A 22008-nucleotide genomic window follows, 5' to 3' on the forward strand; every position below is an offset into this window, starting at 1 on the left:
TTCGACAAACAGTTACACAATATTTTAATTTATGCTATCATACGTTGCACTCAATAAAACGTTTATAAGACTGATCGTTTTAAGTCTGTTTAACCAACTGGGTAGGGCTCCCATGAGATAGATAACCAATAAATCACCCTGTTAAACATGGACTACTTGTTTAAAACACCTTTTCCCCATTGTTAAACAGCACGTATTGACTAACAGAAGCTTCCGAATCAGAGTATTGCTAAAACAGACTGTGTTTAAAATGTGCTTCTAAGACGGATAACAGGGAGCAAAATATTTGAAGTCATCGATAATATCAAATTTGCTCTTTCGCTCTTATGATACTATAGAAAGGAAACTCAAGATAGTATCAACACCTCGATTGAAGCGATTGAATGTTAGTCTACTAAAGTAAACACTCGTCTAAAGCGCCTCTTCACGATCGAGTAGTGGAATAAGTTCGTTGTATGCGAGTGCCACAATTGCTTGATAGTGTATCTGCTTGGCCACTTGCTCTTGTTTATATAATTATAACTTAACGTCAAGCTCTACAATTAGTAAGTAATAAGTAACAGTAGTCCGATGTTGTACTATTATTAGAAGTTGTAGAAGTAGAAGGAAAAGTAGTTATTAGCAGCGCTAGAAGTAGTAGTAGTAGCGGTGATGGTGTCGGTGGTGGTGGAAGAAGCATTGAAGACGGTCATATTTCGATATTACACAAGTAGAATATGATGGTAATGATGTGATAATGATGATGATGATGATGATGATGATGATGATGATGATGATGACGATGATGTGATGATGATGATGATGATGATGATGATGATGATGATGATGATATGATGATGATGATGATGATGATGATGATGGTGGTGGTGGCGGTGGTGTAGGTTGTGATAATGATTACCACGCCATAAAGTATTAGCAACATATTCGGGGACATACCATACGCCGTATGTACAAAGAGGAACAAATGTTTAAATCTGCATATAAATTACAATCGACAAGTCGCTGTTTAAACTCTGAGCGTTATTCCATTATATGATTTATGACCATTTGTGGATATGTTTCATATGAACACAATGATTTTGTGTATGTTTTCCTACTATTCGTAAATCATTTCCCAACTTTATTTCTTCACCTACGTCTTCATTTTAACTTCCACGTGAAGCTATTGAATTGAATGGAATCAACATAATTACAAATTTAAAAAGATTTTTTTTTACAAATCCGCGGTTAGCTTACTCAGACGAAGGTGGGGGTGTACATCCAATAAATCAATAGTCTGTTTCTGGTTAGATAGTTTGTTATGACACTACGTGAACATTATGTTAATGTGTTTATGTAATAGCAAAATCGGATAAGCGTCCGTTTAACTCGTTTCAAAAGGCCAGCCACAGCTGAACTATCTAAATATTAGCACTGTTTCAACAACGAATGCTTTAAAAGTATTACCGGTCAGTGTTTGAATTAATTCATTGTTGATCGCACTATTTTAGCATGGTATATGCGTAGCTTCAAAGAATACTTTCAGCAGTAAGATATATATTATTTAACATCGAAAACCTTAACTATAATAGCAGAGTCAATCCTTACATTTTAAATGCAAAACAAGTTCATAAACTACAAACAAGGTTCATGTCAAGAACGCATTAGTTGGTGACAGGATTATTGTGTTTTGAATAGTAATATCAATATAAAAGTTAAAACACATTAAGCATATTCATAGACAATTTGTGTTAGATGCTATAAAATAATTTGCATGTTTCCATGTGGTATCGATAAAGGACGGATTTAACAAAATGATAAACCCACATGGATTGTTTACGCCTATGTTAGAGTTTATTTACTAATTTATTTGTGAATAAGTAAGGAAGAAAGCGGAGTGTAAGCCCCTCCCAAATTGTATCAGCTTAAAAATAAAGCCTTGTCCTGTCAAAAAGACCTGTCAATCATTGCAAGCTATTGTGACGTTATTTAAATCAGCGTTGGTACTGAAAGAGCGCCTTTGCATATGCAAACGGTATGCATGGCTATACGCATGCGCCCTTACGGCAAATTACTTATTCATGCTGAGTCGTCTTTAGCAATAAGTAACACATCTTCACGAATAGGAAACATAAAATTATTTTTTTTTAGCGCCCTTGATCGGCTTACAATGCAGGGAAAACACTAATGTCGTATTATCTGGTTTGGACAAATCTACAAATCTGCAGATTAACATTATTGAAAGATATGAACATGAAATGCAGTTGTCAGATATTTTAATGATAAAAAGGCATAATCAGCCTAGGCATGTCAGGTTTATAAGATAATCATATACCTCTTGAATGTTAGAGCCCTGATGAAGGGGAATTGTTGAATCATCCTGATTAATCCTATTGATTTCATGAGGCAATGGTGATTGGAATCAAGTCTTTTGTCATTAACTCTTGTTTATAAGATTTGTATTCGCTAAGCAATGTTAATGGCTTAAGCACTGTTGACCTCTTTCAGTGATCCAAAGGTATTTTATAATGCGAACTTCTTTTTCTAATTGCATTTGCGACTCACCTATAGACTGCCCGTGTCTTGTTGGGGTCCAATTATCCAAATGAACGTATGAAAAATATATATCTAACGGCCACATAGAAAACGTAGCTATTTGCATTGTTCATTAAAGAAAAATGCATCGAAATTCAGATATAAGACTTAAAATTTTAACTGACTTTATATGTGCGTCTGAATAGCGCGATAAGTTTTATTGGAACGTTTCGTTAATTTGGAATTGACGCCCTTGAAATTGTTGCCCAGCCTTGTGCGCACGGACGTTTGATTAAAGCTGCACCCTCACAGATTTACCATTTTTACATCTTTTTTTGTCTTGGAAAGAGCATTTTTTTTGCGTAAATATCTGCAAACCAATGATATGAGATTGCTGACAAAAGATCCGATCGCAGAGTTTCATATTTCCGTCCGAAGGTTATGTTTTATGGCTTAAACCGTTACTAAAGGTTTAAGAAAAAAGGCATAAAACACCAATCTTTGAATTTAAATATAAAAATCTATGATCTATTTTTTGTCAGCAGTATTATATAACAGTTAATGGTTTCCATGGACTTTTGCAAAAATTAGCTCGTTCCAAGACAAAAAATAAGGAAGTTGTCAAAACGTTCTATCTGTGAGAGTGCAGCTTTAAGCGAGAGCGGGCTAAATTTTCACAATATTGACAAATATCACATTGATATTAAAAGTTAATCTGCCATTTAGATTCATAAACTATAATGAATGACAATATACAATTTTGATATACGAGTACCTATCCAAAGATGTGATCGGTTTGGATGTTTTGAAACCGAAGATATAAAGATTTAATTAGATTAACCGAATATCATACACGAATGAAAACATGTCTTTTTTGTCAATATGATTAACACCAATTGAATACAAAAATAAAATCGAAGATATCAATTAGATTTTAAATTAAATTTAGATTCAATGAATATCATTCAAATTTTGAAAACACATTTGACAAAGGATGTCTTATGTTCCGCATATCTCTCTGTATGATTTCTATTAAGTTTGAAGTAAAGAAATTCAAACTCACCGTTCCCTATCGTTCACAAAGTAACCCCAGCATACTTTACTACTTAAAATAAATTTTCAACAAAAAGACGACTACTTCAAGTCCAAACAATGCCCACACATTGACAAATTACAAACATACACCATTCCATCTCTATAACGTTACAAAACTATCTGACGTAGCGACAAAACCCGCCAGATTTCTGGTTGTTTATTACAATAAAAAGACATTGCACAAAGTAACATAGATATATATTGAAATACTAGCAAATATTATACAAGGGCATGAAATACGACTGGAACAATTCATTTACTAAGAAAAGTTTTTCCTTATTTCGAAATGAATCTTATACTGACTGCAATATAACATATTGATTAAAAAAATTGATCAAGTGAGCGATTCAAACAAAAAGTACATATAGTCCTAGTTAATATAGCATTATGATACGTTCTATGTTTATTTTAACTTGGCGCTTGCCATAAATATAAAGACTTGTTTGTTTAAAGTGATCAATACAATTTAATGTTTTCATTTAGCAGCTGACTCGCAAGCAGTTCCTGAGGCGATCGTATATGTTTAAGTTTCTGTTGACAGCTATGTTTTAAAACATGTAAGAGAAATAATGTCTTTTGCAATGTAAAAATTGTATTTATTGCCAACGTGAAAAGCTAATCTGCTTGTTTTGTACAGTATTGTCATTATTTATTACTATTTGTATAAATATGAATATCACCACGAGTGGCGGAAATAAAAGTGAGTTAAATATCAAGACTTGTTTGTTTAAAATGATCAATACAAATTAATGTTTCATTTGAAACTTTAGTTGTATATATGCTATGTACAGAAGCGCTTGCTTGCTACATTTATGCAAATATTATATGAGCAATAAATGATTTATAAATGTTCGAGTACAAATGTACATGTTTGGTGTTGATAGTGTTGTCTTCAATTCAAATCTCCATATATTATGTTCAATACTCATACATAAATATACAAACAAATGTTCTAATATAATCTCACAAAGAATGGTGAATAATTTTTTAAATATATTTTAGGCAGAAAATGACAGTATAGTTAAAACTCTTTTTACCACGATTTTGAAGGAAGTTATTAACTTATGATAAGTAGCTCTCGTTTGTACAATGCTGCGCGAGAGTGCGGTCTTGTGCTGTAGGGGAGACCGGAGAACCCAGAGAAAACCACTTGTCCGGCTATGTGACCACTAACCAAACGCGAAGGCCATTATTTCATAGTAACATAAAGAGCGCAAATGTTGACAAGTGTATGCTATGTTCATGCTCGAACCGAAATATACGCCATTGAGGAAAGTCAGAAATAATGTCGTGGCAACAGTGAAACAAGCCGGACAATGTCCCTCTTTGTGTAACTGTTTTTTTTTAAAAGGTAAACATCGTCATTACCTAAAACCACTTAACATTATTTAACAGCGGTTACTGGTCGCTGTCGTCTTTGAATGATGTCAGGACTTTTACCACTTTTCGAATTGCCTCGAGGTTTCTTTGGGCTAGGGGTACTATGACTACTCAATTGTGATTTTGACCGTAATCCGACATCATGATGCTGGTAGCTCGAGGGCCGCATGTACTCTCGTCCGTCTACCGTCCGTCCGTACATCTGTGAGCGTGCGCGCTCACTTAACATACGGTTTTCAGAGACAAAAGTTCCATCATCCAACTTCGTCGGCACTATACCGTAACGCTCATATAAGTCTTGACGCGTTTTCTCTGTGTTAGTCATTTGTTTCACAGTATGTTGCAACATTGTCCAGTTCATTTTCGTAGACTGTGTATGGTGCTCCAATGTATTCTCATTTACATCACGCTTCAACATTTTCCATCCTCCCTTATCGAACACTTTTATGACACTCTTTTGTTCCCCGTGTGACGACATATCCGGTTCATCCTCACCTGGATCTCCATTAGCAATCCGGGCCTCCTCCTCCTCCCTCTCCTCCTGTCCCTTATTTATAGCACTAAATATCATCCTTGAAACTAGACCTGTTGCTCTAGTCATATTGTTCATTTTTTGTTTTAACACTGTATATTCTTTCGTGTTTCCATATTCGCTGTTACCATACATATCCACCATGACCTGTTGGAAAGTTGCGCTTGATACATAGTTCGGTTTCGGCTTCTTTATAAAGTACTCCGGATTACTGTTATCTATGTTCTTAACACAGTTTTCAAAAGCCGACCAGGCTTGTTGCGGTGTATACATTTGAGTCCTCTGGGTGTCATTATCGTCCTCGGAATCCAACCCCGTGTTGTCAACACCATCCTTTTCCGTTGCGATACTGTTCAGAGGTAACCTGGAGCCCTTATTTCGCGAACCTTCCCACAGCTGCCCTGGGCTGGAAGAGCTGCTTTGCTGACCAACCATAGCAGGCGGAGCTTTGTTAGTTGCCATTACTATCTCAATTTCCAACGCATCGTCAGTATCTGGTGTACTGGAGGATTCTGGAGAAATTCCGATCGTTTCAGTTAAAGCCTTTGATACATCCAAATTCAGTTTCGGCATGTTTTGTTTACGACAATTTTTGTTTTTGATATCAGCGTGATTTACGACACCTTTAATTGATGATGGGCCGCGTTTAATACTGTTATCATTCGTCCCCGCTGCTCCTTTCCCATTTGAATTATGATCTGCGGACGCCGTTAAGCGCGCCAAAAGACTCTGCATTTTTATTTCTCAACTAAAATGTAACAGACGATGAATACATCTATTTAACCTATATGAGTAGACGAATACGCCGTAGACATCTTAATTAACACTAGAGCGACTAATGAGATTTGTACCCCACTAATAAACATCTACATTCCGTATAACAATGTACAGTTATTCTATTCACATTCTAGACGGTTTGCACATTCCAGCCACAGGTCCAATGTAATCAATTTGAAACACTTTTCAGTCAGTAAGAATTATTCATTGTTACCGCAGTCGATGAAGACTTAATGACGTAGAAGTTGTAAGTATGTCTTGAATTCCTTTTGGCAGCAAATAGCTTAAAGTACACTCACTCGAACAGTGATACGTGTAACTAAGCTGTATTCTGGCCTTACACTAACGTTCAAGCTAATTGTTTGTTTAAGAACAGCACATATTATTATTTGCGATTACCTCTTTTGCCAAATATATTGATATAAAGTTAAAGAAAACAGATAATTATCACCGCACTTGAAAAAGCTTCTGACAAACAGTTACACAATATTTTCCTTTATGCTATCATAAGTTGCACTGAATAAAATGTCTATAAAACTGATCTTTTTAAGTCTGTTTAACCAACATGGTAGGACTTAATGAAAGTTCCCATGAGATAGATAACCAATAAATCACTCTGTTTAATTGAACTACAGGTTTAAAAGACCTTTTTCACCATTGTTAAACAGCACGTATTGACGTGCTTAAGCTTCGTATTAAGAGTATTGCTCACAAAGACTGTGTTTGAAATCTCCTTATATTTATGACGGATAACAGAGGGCAAACTATTTTATTCTTCGTTAAAATAAAATTCGCTCTTTTGCTCTTTTAATAATATAGAAATAAAACTTGAGATAGTATCGACACCTTAATTGAAATAGTTGAGGTTTCGTGTACTAGAGTAAACACTCGTCTCAAGCGGGTAGTGGAAGAAGTATTGCTCGTATGGTCTCTGCTCACAACGAAATTCTCATCTTTGTTATATGTAAAATTACTCTAGCTAACCGCTTTATCATGAATTTGAAGTAATGATTTCAGCTTTGACGCTACTTTACCACAGGTGATGAACACTCTGTCTGTTGATTGAACACCGGAAAACCATATCAAGATTGTTTCGTTTGTCTGCTATCATCAATTCCTTACAGTCACGTTCTATAACGTCCATGTGACACAGTCATGGCAGCATCTCTGGGGTCATCTCTAAATCCATCCACCCAAGAAAGAGGTCCTGAAAAAAATCATCAAAACCACATTAATGTCTTCATATATGATATAAATTATGTGTAATCTTGAAAAATGAATACAAAAATGAAATGTACACATCATGAAATTTTGCGATAAACATTTTATTTAACTACTACTTCAAGAGAAACAACGTCCCGGGCGCATTTCGTTGTAGGCCGACACCGTATGCGAGTGCCAGATTTGCTTGATAGTATAACTGCTTGACCGCTAGCTCTTGTTTATATAAATATCTAGATGTTATATAGTTTAGATTAATTATACAATAAGTAAATAGTGATACTAATAGAAGTAGTACAATAAGCAGTAGTTGGGGCAGAAGCAGAAAAAGTAGTCAAAGCAGCGTTAGTAGAAGTCAGAAGTGGTAGCATTTGTAGTAGATGTAGTGGTTATTGAAATACTGAAGAAAATAACGCTAGTAAGATGATGAAGTGGGACAATCCAATAATATGGCTCGGGCTGATGAGTTTGTTTGTATACTACGTAGCCATAAGGCTAATGTGTTAATGTGTTTGGGAAAACTGTCGACATAATATTATTACTGATACAAGTGTATCTGGTAGGTAATTTTGCATAACAAAAACGCGGTACGTTGTTATTGGGTAACAAATTGCATTTTGTTATTAATGATAACATGTGTTACAGCCCGTGCCTAAATTACACTTCTATTAAAGAACATTTATTCTGATTCAGCATCAAACAAAAACTGCATTGAACTTTCTCGCCGAACATAAAATGTGTTTAAACATTAACAAATCGGCCGTATATTGCCCATGTAAGTGCACTAACCGGCGAAAATTAAAAAAAAAACATGCAAAAAATCAATGAAAAATAGCTAAAATAGGTACAAAAAGGTGCACTTCCACTAATACGTTGAGCCCCATGCATCCGGACAAGTATGTAATGTGTCTATTGAAAATAAAAAAAGTCACAGGTAAGTTCTGGCCCCTGCAGCTCGAAACAAGCTGTGCTGGACTGGTGCTTACCTGCGCAAAAGGGACTTTGAAGTTGAATGTCCAAGTGACAATGCTGTACAGCAATACATGGAGCCATCTTTAGAGAGAAAGATGGCGCATTTAATTGCAGAAGAATTTCCAAAGAAATAAGACAAAACTTGTCGTATATTTCTATAAGGAACTTGACTGCACATGTCTGTCAGAAAGCTGACCCAAAGCATTTTGGCTCAAGGAAAATTAAAAAAAGCCGAGATGCTAATTTGAGCCTAAATATGTTTCCAAAATTGCGCTAAATTGGACAACATAGAGTTGCCTCAGAAAAGTCTAAAAGTCATAAAGTATAAAAATCACTTTTAAATACTGCACAAATCGTAAACTGAGGCGGCCAAAATCTGGAGCGAAGATATTATGAAGGAAAGACATCTGGAGAGTATGTCGAAGAATATGCCAAGAGTCAGCTTCATGATTTTGGCCTAAATAAAAGTGTTTCTCAGTAACACGGCGGGGTTAATTTAATCACACTAATTTATTTAGGACGTCACACTAACACACAGTCAGTCAGTCGGTCGGTCGGTCGGTCGGTCGGTCGTCGGTCGGTCGGTCGGTCGGTCGGTCGGTCAGTCAGTCAGTCAATCAGTCAGTCAGTCAGATCAGAAAATTGTGTCATGTAGCTTTGAAGTTGGAGATGTGTGTCCAACAATACCGAATTCTTTAGAATAGTAAAGGGAATCAAACCTTTCAAAAAAATGTCAAGACTAAAGATATTAAGAAAATAAAAATACAAAATCCTTGATAAAATCCTTTCAGAAACGTTTTCTCAATACTCAGTAACCTCGGTGTGAACTTTTAGGGCTGTACTTTGCATATTAGCTGAGATATTCCGAATTTTGATTGCCGCTTCTAGGTGTCGGCCCTGACGTAATTCCCTTTTTTGTTATATGTAAAATTATTTCTGTTTACCTACTCATTATGAATTAGCAGAAAAAGATCATAGTTGTTACACTATTTTTCAACAAATTATGAACACTTTGTCTATTGAATACATAACGTCCATGTGTCGCAGCAATGAGGTCATCTTTGATTCCATCCACCCAAGAAAATTGTCCTGTAAAATATCATGCACAGACACATTATTTTCATCAAATATAACATATAATTCATGTGTAGACTTGTAAATACATACAATTATGCAATGTACAAATGTTACCTTAATGGGGAAACCATTGTCTTTAAGAACTATTTGAAGAGATACAACAATCCGGAAATATTTCAGTTGTGTGTCGACACTGTATGCGGGATGATATCAATGTACATACGGTAAAGGGAAGGAACCGCTGTGTTGATTAATGTAAGTCACCAGTAGTAGCGTTTCATGAAGGCTTAATGCGAGTGTCGTTACCTGGGATTTTACTGTTTTCTCACTATGAATAACCCCTTATTAAAGAAATTCTTGTGAAATGAGTGCAAATACAACCGTTCGCATTTAGTGCTGTCAATACACACATGATCAATTGGAAACATGTATTTGTTTAGCTTTATTTTTAATATAATAACATATTCACATACGACGTAAATTTGTTAACATGACACAGGACAAGGCACCTGTTATCGCTTTTGATATGTTTGTTATTTATCGTAAACGTGTAAGTACATTTCAAGGGGCTACTGGTACATATGCTTCGGTAAGATGCCAAACGATAACGCTCGACCCATGTTTGCTCGTTGCTGCATAGAAATCCTCTAATTGCAGGAAGTGGAAACATAATTGGATTTAAATACACGTTTGTATTAGACGTTAACCCATTGACACTTTGTATAGAACATCGCACGGGCACCGCACGAGTGCCCCGGGGTACCGATTTGATAAAGTATTTTATTCGTAACTTGGAGAAACTTAACTCTTCAGAAAGCAAGACACCCGAACGTCGAAAAACAGTCTAGCGAGAAATGCTTTTTACTCAAAATGTGACTTCATAATTAGGCTTTATTTTTACGTATGGGATGCCGGTGGATCTCCAGCTATGACATAAGTTTCCCTTTTAATACATAAATTATGCCACTTTGAAAACGATGTAATACCATCATGATAGATACGTTACGTCGAAACGTCAGCACACTGTAACAGACGTCACGCTGAGGAAAAACAGATATATTACTTGTTTAGTGTAGATTGATATACCATTTGCAACAGTATCCTCCTTAATTCCGCACGAAAATAATCATCAAAATTGTTTAAAGTGGGAATACATATTATAAAATGATAGACTATTGAAATTGATCGTACCGTCATCATATGAACAATGCATAACTCATACTTAAGTAGTTATTCTATAGTCACTAGAGGTTAAAAACATAGGAGGCAGTGTTTATTTATAGTTGGAACTGATTTATAAATGGCATACACAACCATTAACATAATTTGCTCATGATTTAATTTACTTCGGTCATGTTATGAAGTATTTAGTTTTATTTTGAAGTTAATATTAATTAATTATGCAGCGTACAGTTAAAGCTATATTATAGATCGTTACGTATTTTAAATTGCTATTTCAACCAGATGATCTGTACGCAAAGCGTATTTTTAAACCAAGCCACTGAAAATATGTCAGAAATTGAGCCGAAAGTCCAGCAGAAATATATAGCAGCTTTCGAAAGGTACATACTTCCACATGAAATATGTTTTATTTGCTTGAGTATTAGAATTTGAGCTTTCATCGGCGAATGTTTGTGTTACGCGTCATCTTTATTTATTGACAGAAAATTTTCTTTAAAATGATGCACTAATAAGAAAGCGTTCAGTATACTTTGTTTATAAAAGACTGTGAAACACTCACTTGTTTCTTAAACATTTTTGCTTTAAACAGACCAATCATTTCGAGTTGACGCTTAAACTATTTGCAGCAGGAAGAGAACTTACACACAAACAAAACAAACAAACATCCCTTCAGACATGTCCACCTAAAACGCATACGAAATATAACAAAACTACTTAAACGCTCATCAAAACAATATAATTTTATCAAAGTCGCAGAAGCACTGCTTGATTCATCAAACAAATCCTCAGATTTCTGGAAACACATAAAAACATCAACGCTACGCAAAACTCCGTAACACGGACAATACAATAAGCTGTATGAAGACATATTGGACAAATCAAACTTTCTAAACACCTTTTTCTAATCACAAAACAGTCTCGAAAGTACCAATCACCAAGTTCCTTCCAGCACAGATAGATAACCCCAACTCTTTTTACCTATCTTCTAATGAAGTGACTCAGTTGAAGTTGAAGATTGCCTTCGTATTGCAAAAAACGGTAAAGCTTTTGTTCCTGAAATCTCAAAAGGACTGTCGACTGCGCTTGTAAATCTTTTTAAATACTCGTTGCGTACAGGGGGAAAGCACCTCGCCAATGGAAACTCGCTCATGTCAGTGCATTTTTAAAAGAACGACCCTCGGGACGTCAGCAATTACAGACTCATTTCCCCGCTGAGTGTAGTAAGGTCATTGAATGCATTATTCAACAGTGGTATAATGTTGAATGAAACAAATCTTTAGAAATTTGTGAAAACAAGACAAGTTGATTAACTATACGCACAACCCTCTGCTTTAAGGTGAGGATAAAATCTAAGACAATAGTAATTGGTGACCAAGTGTAAGTGTTTGACCTAGTTACCCAATTTCTTTTAGCGTAGTACAATCCGATGGATGCTCGCCATTGGTCTTGTTCAATACCCATGTTTTACATGGTAATATTCAGAATAATTAAATATGTATAGACTAGTGATGCATCAAGCGAAGTGACCACATATAACTGAATATCCAGACTTATATATATTACTGAAGTCACCAGTTTGTATTTATACAATAAACCCCCATGGACAGGATCAACAGCAAATCATGTTCAGTAAAATATTGCTCAAGTGTACAACTGTCAATCCAATCAACACGTCTACATAGTTATTAAGATATCGTAGTGTTTGAAACTCGGACTCCATTTGCAATCGATAATCGAATCGAATCGGACCAAGCATTATGATTTACTATCGTACAATAATCGAAAGTTCATAATATCAGTAAGCAATACATTCTTTATACATATTTTCATCATGATCATTTAATTTGTTAAACCTGGAATCAGTAAGTGTGATTTGCAACAGTGAGAAAATTTCCATAACCTTTTCTGTCTTTAATAACTTAACGAAAACACATAACAACACAACACATGCTTAATAATTGCACATTAATTGCAAAATGATGCACACCGCATCAAGAAAGTAATCCTAACATGTTATCCATGTAAAACCATATTACACATTTGTGAACCAGCTTAACATTTAATTAACTTTTATATTGAACATTTCATAAAACGTTCACAAAAAAGGTAAATTAATTAATTACAAACGATACCAACAAAGGTTTTAAAAACAGAATGCAATGAGCCGGGATCACCGGTATTTGCAGGTAAGACCGGACCCACTACACCATAGAAACAGGTTATTGAAGAAGGTTTTATGAAATATATAAACAAATAAAAACAATTTGTAATTTTGGGAGAGTTTGTAAGTTTTTAAGCAAAAGTGTTTACATTCACCGCATTTGTGCAAGAGAGTGACCTCCCATGTTAAAATGACTTCAACGAGAATTTAAAAGAAACAAATATTGACATTAACTCGACTTTTACCTAAACAAAAAATACGTAGTTACCGGAAGTAACATTAGCGACATCGATTTAGGACAAGCACTATCGATTGTCGCCGACAAAGCATTGTCAGCGATGATATATCGATTTTACTCGATTATCGTTTCATCACTAAGATATCGTATACGGGTATAATTTCTGGAAAAAAAACTATATCTCCTCGGCAAGCTTAAATATGAACACAAATATCTATTCACTATTCGGCCAATTAATACGGAAAGATTAACGTAGAGTATTTTGAGAAATACTTCTGTCTCTTTTATGCAAATTAAGGCGTACCGTTAATGACATAACGCTCACAATCATAGAAACCAATTACAATTCAATATGAATAATGTGGTTATCGCCTTAAAGTGGCCAGTGAAAGTCGAAGCGAAAGCAAACTAGCTTAACGAGTAACGTGCTCTGTTGGGATATATAGGACAGAAGACATATTTTTTTAGAGGTCATCGTGTTACATTCAACGAATACAAATGCTGTGGTGACAGGAAAAACGAGCAATGCTGTAACTCTTAGCCCAATGCGGGATTGAATTGGTCAGTCAGTGGGATTGACTTGAAGGTGCAGTTATCGATCCGATGTACAACAATAGTCGCATGTGAACTGGCTTGTGTAAACGAAATGTTGGTCGAAGTTAGCACACCTGTCGCTCGATGAAGTCCCATTTAACCAGCTGTCATGACATTCCTGTTGAGTGCCACATCTGAATTGAAATAAAACTCCTCAAAACACCAAATGCATTGATGTAATGTTTAGTTCTGCGAAACTAATTAAGCAGATACGATATTGATGATCAATATAAGCAATTAAGCTTGTTTAACATATCCAAACAATAAATGATACAAGTGTACTATCAATATTGGCCAATATGTAGCAATTGCCAGCATCATAGCTGGTCAAGACACTCGTTTCAATATAGCACTAGAGCCTGCTTAATACCAGGTGATAGTATTGCTGCAGAAAACCTTCTATTTTGATATTAATAACAAATGCCGTTCAAAGTCAACGGCTTAAAAGACAACAGTTGGACACTTTTAGAAAAGTTGTTGTATTTTGTAACTTTCCAGTACTTTAGTTTTACAACTATTAATTATACTTGGCACTCGAAACAAAACCTCACATCCACTGTAGACTTGACTATTTCTTAGTTTCTGATGATTTAATAAACATTTTAGAAGACACCACTATAAAGCCCGGCTATAAAACAGACCACTCACTGGTATCAATTAGTTTAAACACGTCGAAGATAAAACGAGGCCCGGGATATTTCAAAATAAATAACTCTGTCTTTTTAGACCAAATTTATCAAATCAGCATAAAAACCTGCATAAAAGAAACGGTTAGTAATAACACCGAATGCAATGCAAATACGCTTTGGGAACTGATAAGGGTTCAATAAGGAATGAAACAATCAAGTTTACAACTCATCTTAAAAAGATTAAAAATAATGAAAAAACAAAACTACATAATGAAATACAAGCATTAGAAACAAAACTCAATACGAATAACAAAAATGAAATTGATCAAATATCTGAAATGATCTTAACTAAAAAACAAAAACTAGATGAAATAACACAAACACAAATTAACGGTATAATATTAAGAGCTAAATCAATTCACGCTGAACACAACGAAAAGAACACGAAATAGTTTGCCAACCTTGAGAAGAAACGCGCTGAAGGAAAATCAATAAAAACTTTTAAGGTTAAAAACGAGAGAACAACAGGTATAGAAAAAATCTTAAACGAGGAAGTGCGATATTACACAAAATTATACTCTACAAATAAACAAAGAAAAAAAGAAAACATGGAACCCTTTCTAGAAAACCCTTACAGAACACTTAACGAAGATGAAAAACATGCATGTGAAGGCCTTCTGACCAGCTACGAATGTGAACTAGCCCTTAAAGATATGCAAAACAATAAAAGCCCGGGCTCTGATGAATTAACTGCAGAATTTTATAAAACCTTTTGGAAAGACATACAGCAACACCTTATTAAATCATTTAACTACTAATTCAATACTGGACATTAAACACAACTTCAGAAACAGGGATTAATAACACTTTTACCGAAACTAAATAAGGACCTTTATGAACTTACTAACTGGAGACCCATTTCTTTACTAAACGTAGATTATAAAATAGCAACTAAATCCCTAAACAGTCGAATAAAAACAGTGTTACCATCAATTATAAGTCATGAACAATCTGGGTTTGTTAACGGTAGATATAAAGGAGAAAACGTTAGGGTAATTTTTTAAATCATAGAATATTTACAAGAAAACAAAAAAAACAGGACTTTTATTTTTTGCCGACTTTGCTAAAGTTTTTTACAGTTTAAACCACAGTTTTATCCTTGAATGCATAAAATCATTAAAGTTTGGGCCAGATGATTTAAAACGGGTAACTCTATTCTACAACAACATTCAGAGTCTGACAACTAATAATGGACACATATCGCAGTCATTTGGACTCGAAAAAGGCGTTCGACAGCGCTGCCCATTGTCGGCTACATTGTTTATAATTTGCTCACAAACACTATCTAACTAGATTGCACTAAACGACGACATAAAAGGAATTAAAATTAATGACAAAATTATAAAGCAAACCTTTTTTGCCGATGATTCAACATTTTTCAATAATGGTGACAAAAAATCCTTTGAAACACTCGTACAAACCCTAGAAATGTTCTCAAAATGCTCAGGCCTAAACCTGAACACCAATATATCAATTATTATGAGGGTGGGATCATTAAAAAAACTCAAATATACAATTTTGTAATACCAAAACATTTGTATGGACATCTGATTATGCTACCACTTTAGGAATTACATTTACAAGTGACAGAAATGCAAATATTACAAGAAATATTGATAAAAAATTCAAGAAGTTAGAAACGTATTAAAACAATGGCAGCATAGAAAACTGACACTGATGGGAATTAAAATGTTTGCTTTACCTAAGCTCATTTATCCATTTACTGTTCTAGCTAATCCAACTAAACAAATGATAGATGATATAAAAAATACATTTTTGATTTTATATGGGATAGAAAACCGGATAAAATAAAAAGAATTATCCTTTACCAAGACTATGTACACGATGGACTTAAGCTTACAGATATAGAATCATTTTTGAACTCAATTTAATCATTATGGATAAAAAGATATATAGACCCGTCAAATAACGGAGACTGGAAAGTATTCTTTCATAGAAAACTAAACAACTACGGTCATGAACTACTATACTAGAATCAGATTTTGATCAAACAGTTATAAATTACATAAAACCAGAAAGAACTTTCCTAAATGATGTACTAAAATCCTGGTTAAAAATAAAAACCACATTTTATGAAGAAAAGTCGAAAATAAATGTTAGTAAAATAATAATTTGGAATAACAAAGAGATAAACCAAAACGGCCACACACTGTATTTTAAAGAATTGTGTCAAAAAGGCATACAATTCTTCGAACACATATACAACTACAGGGTAAATGAGTTTTACAGTTTTGAAGAAAAAAAACCCCTTATACGACACAAATAAAAACAATTTCTAAAATATTTGACACTAGTTAATTGTATTCCAATTCATTTAAAAACGAAGATTAAATTCGAGAATATCAATCAAAACAGACCCCAAATAATTACAGATAAAATAAAGGAATCGAAATAAACAAATAAGTTTCTGTATTCGACACAACAAAAAACAAAATCAAGCCATCATCAGAAACTAAATGGCAACTAACATTCCCGAATATAGAAAATATCGGATGGATTTTTTTTTATATAAAACAATTTATATAAGCTCGAATGATCACTACGAAGTTTTCTATATAAATTTTTACTAAGAATAATACCCCAAAATACATATAGAATAAAAAATTCTAACTTTTGTAGCATACAAATCGAGACAATTGATCACTTATTTTGGAACTGTCAGAAAGTTAAACCACCATGGAGTGCCTTTATTAAACAACGATCGATAAATATCGTTATAACGAAAGAAATAGTATTTTTCGGTATCCATATCAAATTTAAACACACACCAATATGTAATTTTCTTAATAAAATTTTATATATTCTCAATGAAATACCGAAACACTATCCCATCATTCAATGCCTTTTTACAATACTTAACTCTTAGACAAAAAATGAAAGAAATATCGCAACACAAAACGATAGATATGATTACCACACTCTCAAATGGAATGTATTAAAATTATAATAATTTTAAGATAATTAAGATACCGATTATATACAGAACCAGAATGCATATAAATAGTATAGATTCCTTTTTTACACAACCACATATAGAAAAATCATCAATAAGTAAAGGGGAAGTGTGAGTGTGTGTATGTGTGTGCGTGTGCGTGTGTGCGTGCGTGTGTGTGTGTGCGTGTGTGTGTGTTTTGTTTTTTTGCGCGTGCGTGATTAGTTTTTGATATTCTGAAAATATGAAACAATATAGATAAACTGTTGATTTATAATGTGTTTGAGATTATCATTCAGTTATTATAAAGATTCGGAAAAGGGGTTGGTAACAGAGAAACGCTGGCAAAGTATATTTATGTAGGCAACAAACAAATTGCAAACTTAAACGAAAAATAACTATGTTCTATATTCTACAAGGCGGCGTCAAATTCTACTAATATGTATGATTGTTAACGTTCGGTAACCATTGGCACCCATTTGATACATTTAAGGCTACTGGGGATGTAAGAAAGAAAAAGGAACAAATAGCGGACACACAGTAACGACAATGTTATGATAAGCCCTACGTACCTTCTAACTACTGTTCTCGAGGCATCTGCGCGGTTTGTCAGCTCATTTATGCAAAACTGCTTGTCTACAGGGCAGGTAACGGATTTGAAAAGGCTCTCACAAATTGCCAATGGTCCCGCGCAGACAAAACATGACCCTTAAATGTACATTTCATTTTCATTAATAACTGAACCACAAAATGTGCTGGTAATGTTTTGGAATAAACCAGTGCATTAAAAATAAAGATGTAAATACATATTCACATTACAATGAACAATAAAAGTAAAATTTTGACTCTACGTTTCTGTATTTGCAAAACAATAATATTTAAAAATTAATTACCTCATCCCTTTAAAGTGATTAAATTTAACTTAAGTCTTACTATGTGTAGTTGCAATGGGCACCGAGCGACTCTGGGTGTCTGAAGTAAGCGAGATGTGTAAGGTTTATGATGTTTATAATTATTATTATTAATTAATTAAGTAAAATTATTTAAATGCAATTCGCTACATGATTGTCATCATGAAAATATGTGAAGCAACTCCAATCCCTTTTTCCATTATCTAATTGAATTATGCCCCTTTGTCAAATGAGAAGAATGGGCAGAAATCGACCTCTATAGCAGTGGTATGCCATATCGAAACGTGCATGACGTATTACAGGAATTTGCTAAGCAATGGTTTACAAACCTTCCATTTGGACCGCTTTCGATGCTACCAAACCACTCACAAGGAACAACCACGCTGCATGATCAGAAAAATGTACACATACACAACATTAACATACTCACTTAATATTTCTAAACAACAACAACAAAAAAAAAACAATTTGTATTCAAATGTCCCAAAACGAACATTAGCGGGACAAGAACAGTATCGCTGAAAATAAAGAATCTTAATTTAACCAGATTTTGAAACAAACGAGTGAACTATTCTCGTATGTTCAATAATTCAGTTCAAAGCGACGCAACATTCAAATATCATTATCTTTAGACCAATCAGACAAATGGTAATGACCATACCATTATTTTCTATAAAAGTGCAAATCCACACATTAATATAAAGGAAACAATTGTTAAAAAACAATATATTGAATTTATTTTTCGTACAAACAAATTCCGGAAACAAGTGATTTCATTACCCTACCAAACGACACAAAGTTAACCAAAGCTGTAAATTAATAATTGAATAAAATAAAATAAACAACAAAAACGCTGTCGACGGAACACCTACGCTCATCTATGGAGTGTAGTCGAACAACAGACATAAGTCAACAATTATTAAAGCCAGAGTTATGGGCGTTGCTTTGCGGGTGTTTTATTGTTCTGAAGACATGTTAACCTTTACAATATTTTTTTATCATTATTTACCTTGAAAGGGTTTCGAGTTATGGCTACGGCTAAACAGATGCAATACAACTCCGACGCCGTCGACGCCGTCGTCAAAAAGCTACGACAATGACAGGAATCGTTCGACAGACAAACAAGTAAGAATGAATATGAACCGTTGTCTAACAGCCGAGGAGTAATATTGGTTTGGTCGAGCAACATATCTTGTATTGCTTTTTAGGGGCCAATATTTCCTCCTGGCTATTAAAGGGACTGTACACCAGGTTTTTTGTAACAAATCTCAGGACAATTATTTAATGAAATGTTTACTCTTTGATATCATAATTGTTGAAACACATACCGAATCGATTTGGAGACCGGGTTTGAACCGGTGTCGCAAAAATTGCAGTCCAGTGCTGTATCCACTGTGCTACGAAGGTTACTCTACATGGAATATTTAACTATATACACTACTATATACCTCACATGGTCTTATCACGTGATAACATCGACTAGCAAATCACGCATAAGGAATGAATTCTACTAGGAAGACATAACTAGATATATTTTTTAATGGAAAAATACGAAAAAAAACGTTAAAAAATAAATTAATTGTGAACTATGTGGTACTTCAGATAGTAAGTTGTAATGCATTGTACACATCGATACCAAGGTTATGTCAGTTTTCGACAATTTTCTTTGTTTCCGCTGTTTTATCGTAATGAGTACAGTCCCTTTAACATCTAAATACAGTACAGGTCAATGAAAGTTTAATTCTTTTTATGAAGATATCTATATAAATACATATCAAACGTTTTACGTACGAACGATTAATCCGAACATGACCAGAATAAGCGTATGGCAATATGGTCACTTGGAGAAATAAATAAATTCAAAGCTGTACACTTTCTTATCTCTTATTGTAACTTGCCGAAAACAGATATGTACATGATACCAGATAAGGGAATAAATGGTCAAATGTATATAGATACAATGCATTGAAACAATGTAAACTTTATGGACGAGTACTGCGGTCAATATCGTCATCATAAGCTTGTTAGAAAAAAACATTCGATGAGACTCACATCGCCAAAACTTCGCAAGCTTGACAACACATACATTTGCAGGGATCACATGATTTTGATATCGTTACATGTACTTCTGTCTTGGATCGGTCTGTGGACAAAATTTGGGGCAAATACTGGTTTCCGATATCTCAGACTAACACTTGTCCTAATATGTATAAATAAAGGCCTGTTTTAATGTGCTTGTCTCAGCAAAGATAAAATCAACTTGGAAGTCAGTTAAAACAAAATAATCATATTAATGAATACATTCATTCAAGTACAGCCAGACATAGAGAATGATTCCAGTGATAACTCCTTCGTTACTTCACAGTTATACACACTAATAAAGGGTAATATATGCACTGCTATAATATGAACATTATTTAATCATTGTATAAAAAAGTGAATTAAACGGGAAAGAAATACAATTTCAAGCTACGGGATTAGTAAGTGATCCGATATTGGATATACGGGGCAAAGGAAAACAAAACGCTCGAGTCCAAATACATGGTTTCCTGCGCCCCGTTAATCCAAATGCGGGTCACCTACTAACCCCGTAACGTATGTATCACGTCGACATCCTATCTACTCTTTAAAGGTTTCATTTATTCATCGGAATATTAATCGGAATAGGAAAATAGACGCCATTTTGGTACGATATAAATTTGGTGAACCAATATGGGAAAATATTGGGTCACCGCGTGACATGTCCTGAACCATTGGTGTTGCGTCATTTATATTGGAGAGGTAATATACATTTGGGCCCGGTTGTTCAAAACTTTCGTTAAAATACTTACGCTTACGCTGACATGTAAGCGTTAACCGTTAGTGTTAACATTAACTTACGACATCAGCGTTATCCTGTTGTTCAAAAATCTATCAGCGGAAGCGTTAGCTAACACTGATGTAACGCTTACGTGTTGGCGTAAACATCAGCGTTAGCTCACTTCCTGTTTGTATTTCCATATTCCTTTCCAATTCTGTGGTCTAATGTGGCGAAAATAAATTTAAACTTACCCCATCCACTTGAAGGCTTAGTCCAATTAAAATGTTAAACTTTCATAACTTAGTCACAGGCAGTGGGTATTTCATTGTTCTAAAGTTTAGTAAAGATAAAATGAATAATGACATATTAGATGTGTTTTTTTTGTTAACCAACCGTTATACGTTAAGGTATATATACCATTATATATATTTACACATATATATATACAGGTTGTCGACGTGAACATATATACATAAAATTACGTTGACAACTAACAAATTTTCTCGATTTTTTGTCCGGTATCCGGAATTCCGGGGTTCCGGCTTTGTAGGGATTTTTTATATTGAAAATAGAAGGTGAAAACCCGAGACTCTGAAAAAAGTCCGGTATCCCGAGGCTTCCGGTTTTGTGGAGTTCCAGCTTAGTGAGTGTCTACTGTATATATATACCATAAATCTACAATTGCTTCTAAAAATCCGTTGTTGTTTTTTCATGAATGTCAAGGCCATGTTTTAACCACAACGAAAATATTGTGGAACAATTATTTGAGGTAACATTACACTAAATATTCATGTTAACTGAATTACTTGCCCTTAACTAGGATATCAGTTGAGCTTTTTTAATGCCGTTGATTTAATAATATTTTATTGCATGAGAACACATTTGACAATGAGAATATCAATGTAAATTTAA

The 22008-nt window shown here is 34.4% G+C and overlaps 2 protein-coding genes across 2 annotated transcripts; both read right to left on the reverse strand.

The window, feature by feature from the left end:
* Positions 1–3783: 3783 nt before the first annotated feature.
* Positions 3784–6848, reverse strand: LOC128214662 (uncharacterized). Its single transcript, XM_052921240.1, has one exon. It carries the CDS (start codon positions 6254–6256, stop codon positions 4994–4996), a length of 1263 nt encoding a protein of 420 aa, XP_052777200.1. The 5' UTR covers positions 6257–6848; the 3' UTR covers positions 3784–4993.
* A 6893-nt stretch (positions 6849–13741) lies between these two features.
* On the reverse strand, positions 13742–20194 carry LOC128215028 (uncharacterized). Its single transcript, XM_052921761.1, has 5 exons — positions 20088–20194; positions 18626–18679; positions 18319–18357; positions 17958–18093; positions 13742–13877 (listed from the first exon to the last, which is right to left on the reverse strand). Exons 1-5 carry the CDS (start codon positions 20104–20106, stop codon positions 13742–13744), a joined length of 384 nt encoding a protein of 127 aa, XP_052777721.1. The 5' UTR covers positions 20107–20194.
* Between the last annotated feature and the right edge of the window lie 1814 nt (positions 20195–22008).

The sequence above is a fragment of the Mya arenaria genome, chromosome 13, assembly GCF_026914265.1.
Source record: "Mya arenaria isolate MELC-2E11 chromosome 13, ASM2691426v1".
Classification (NCBI taxonomy): Eukaryota; Metazoa; Mollusca; class Bivalvia; order Myida; family Myidae; genus Mya; species Mya arenaria.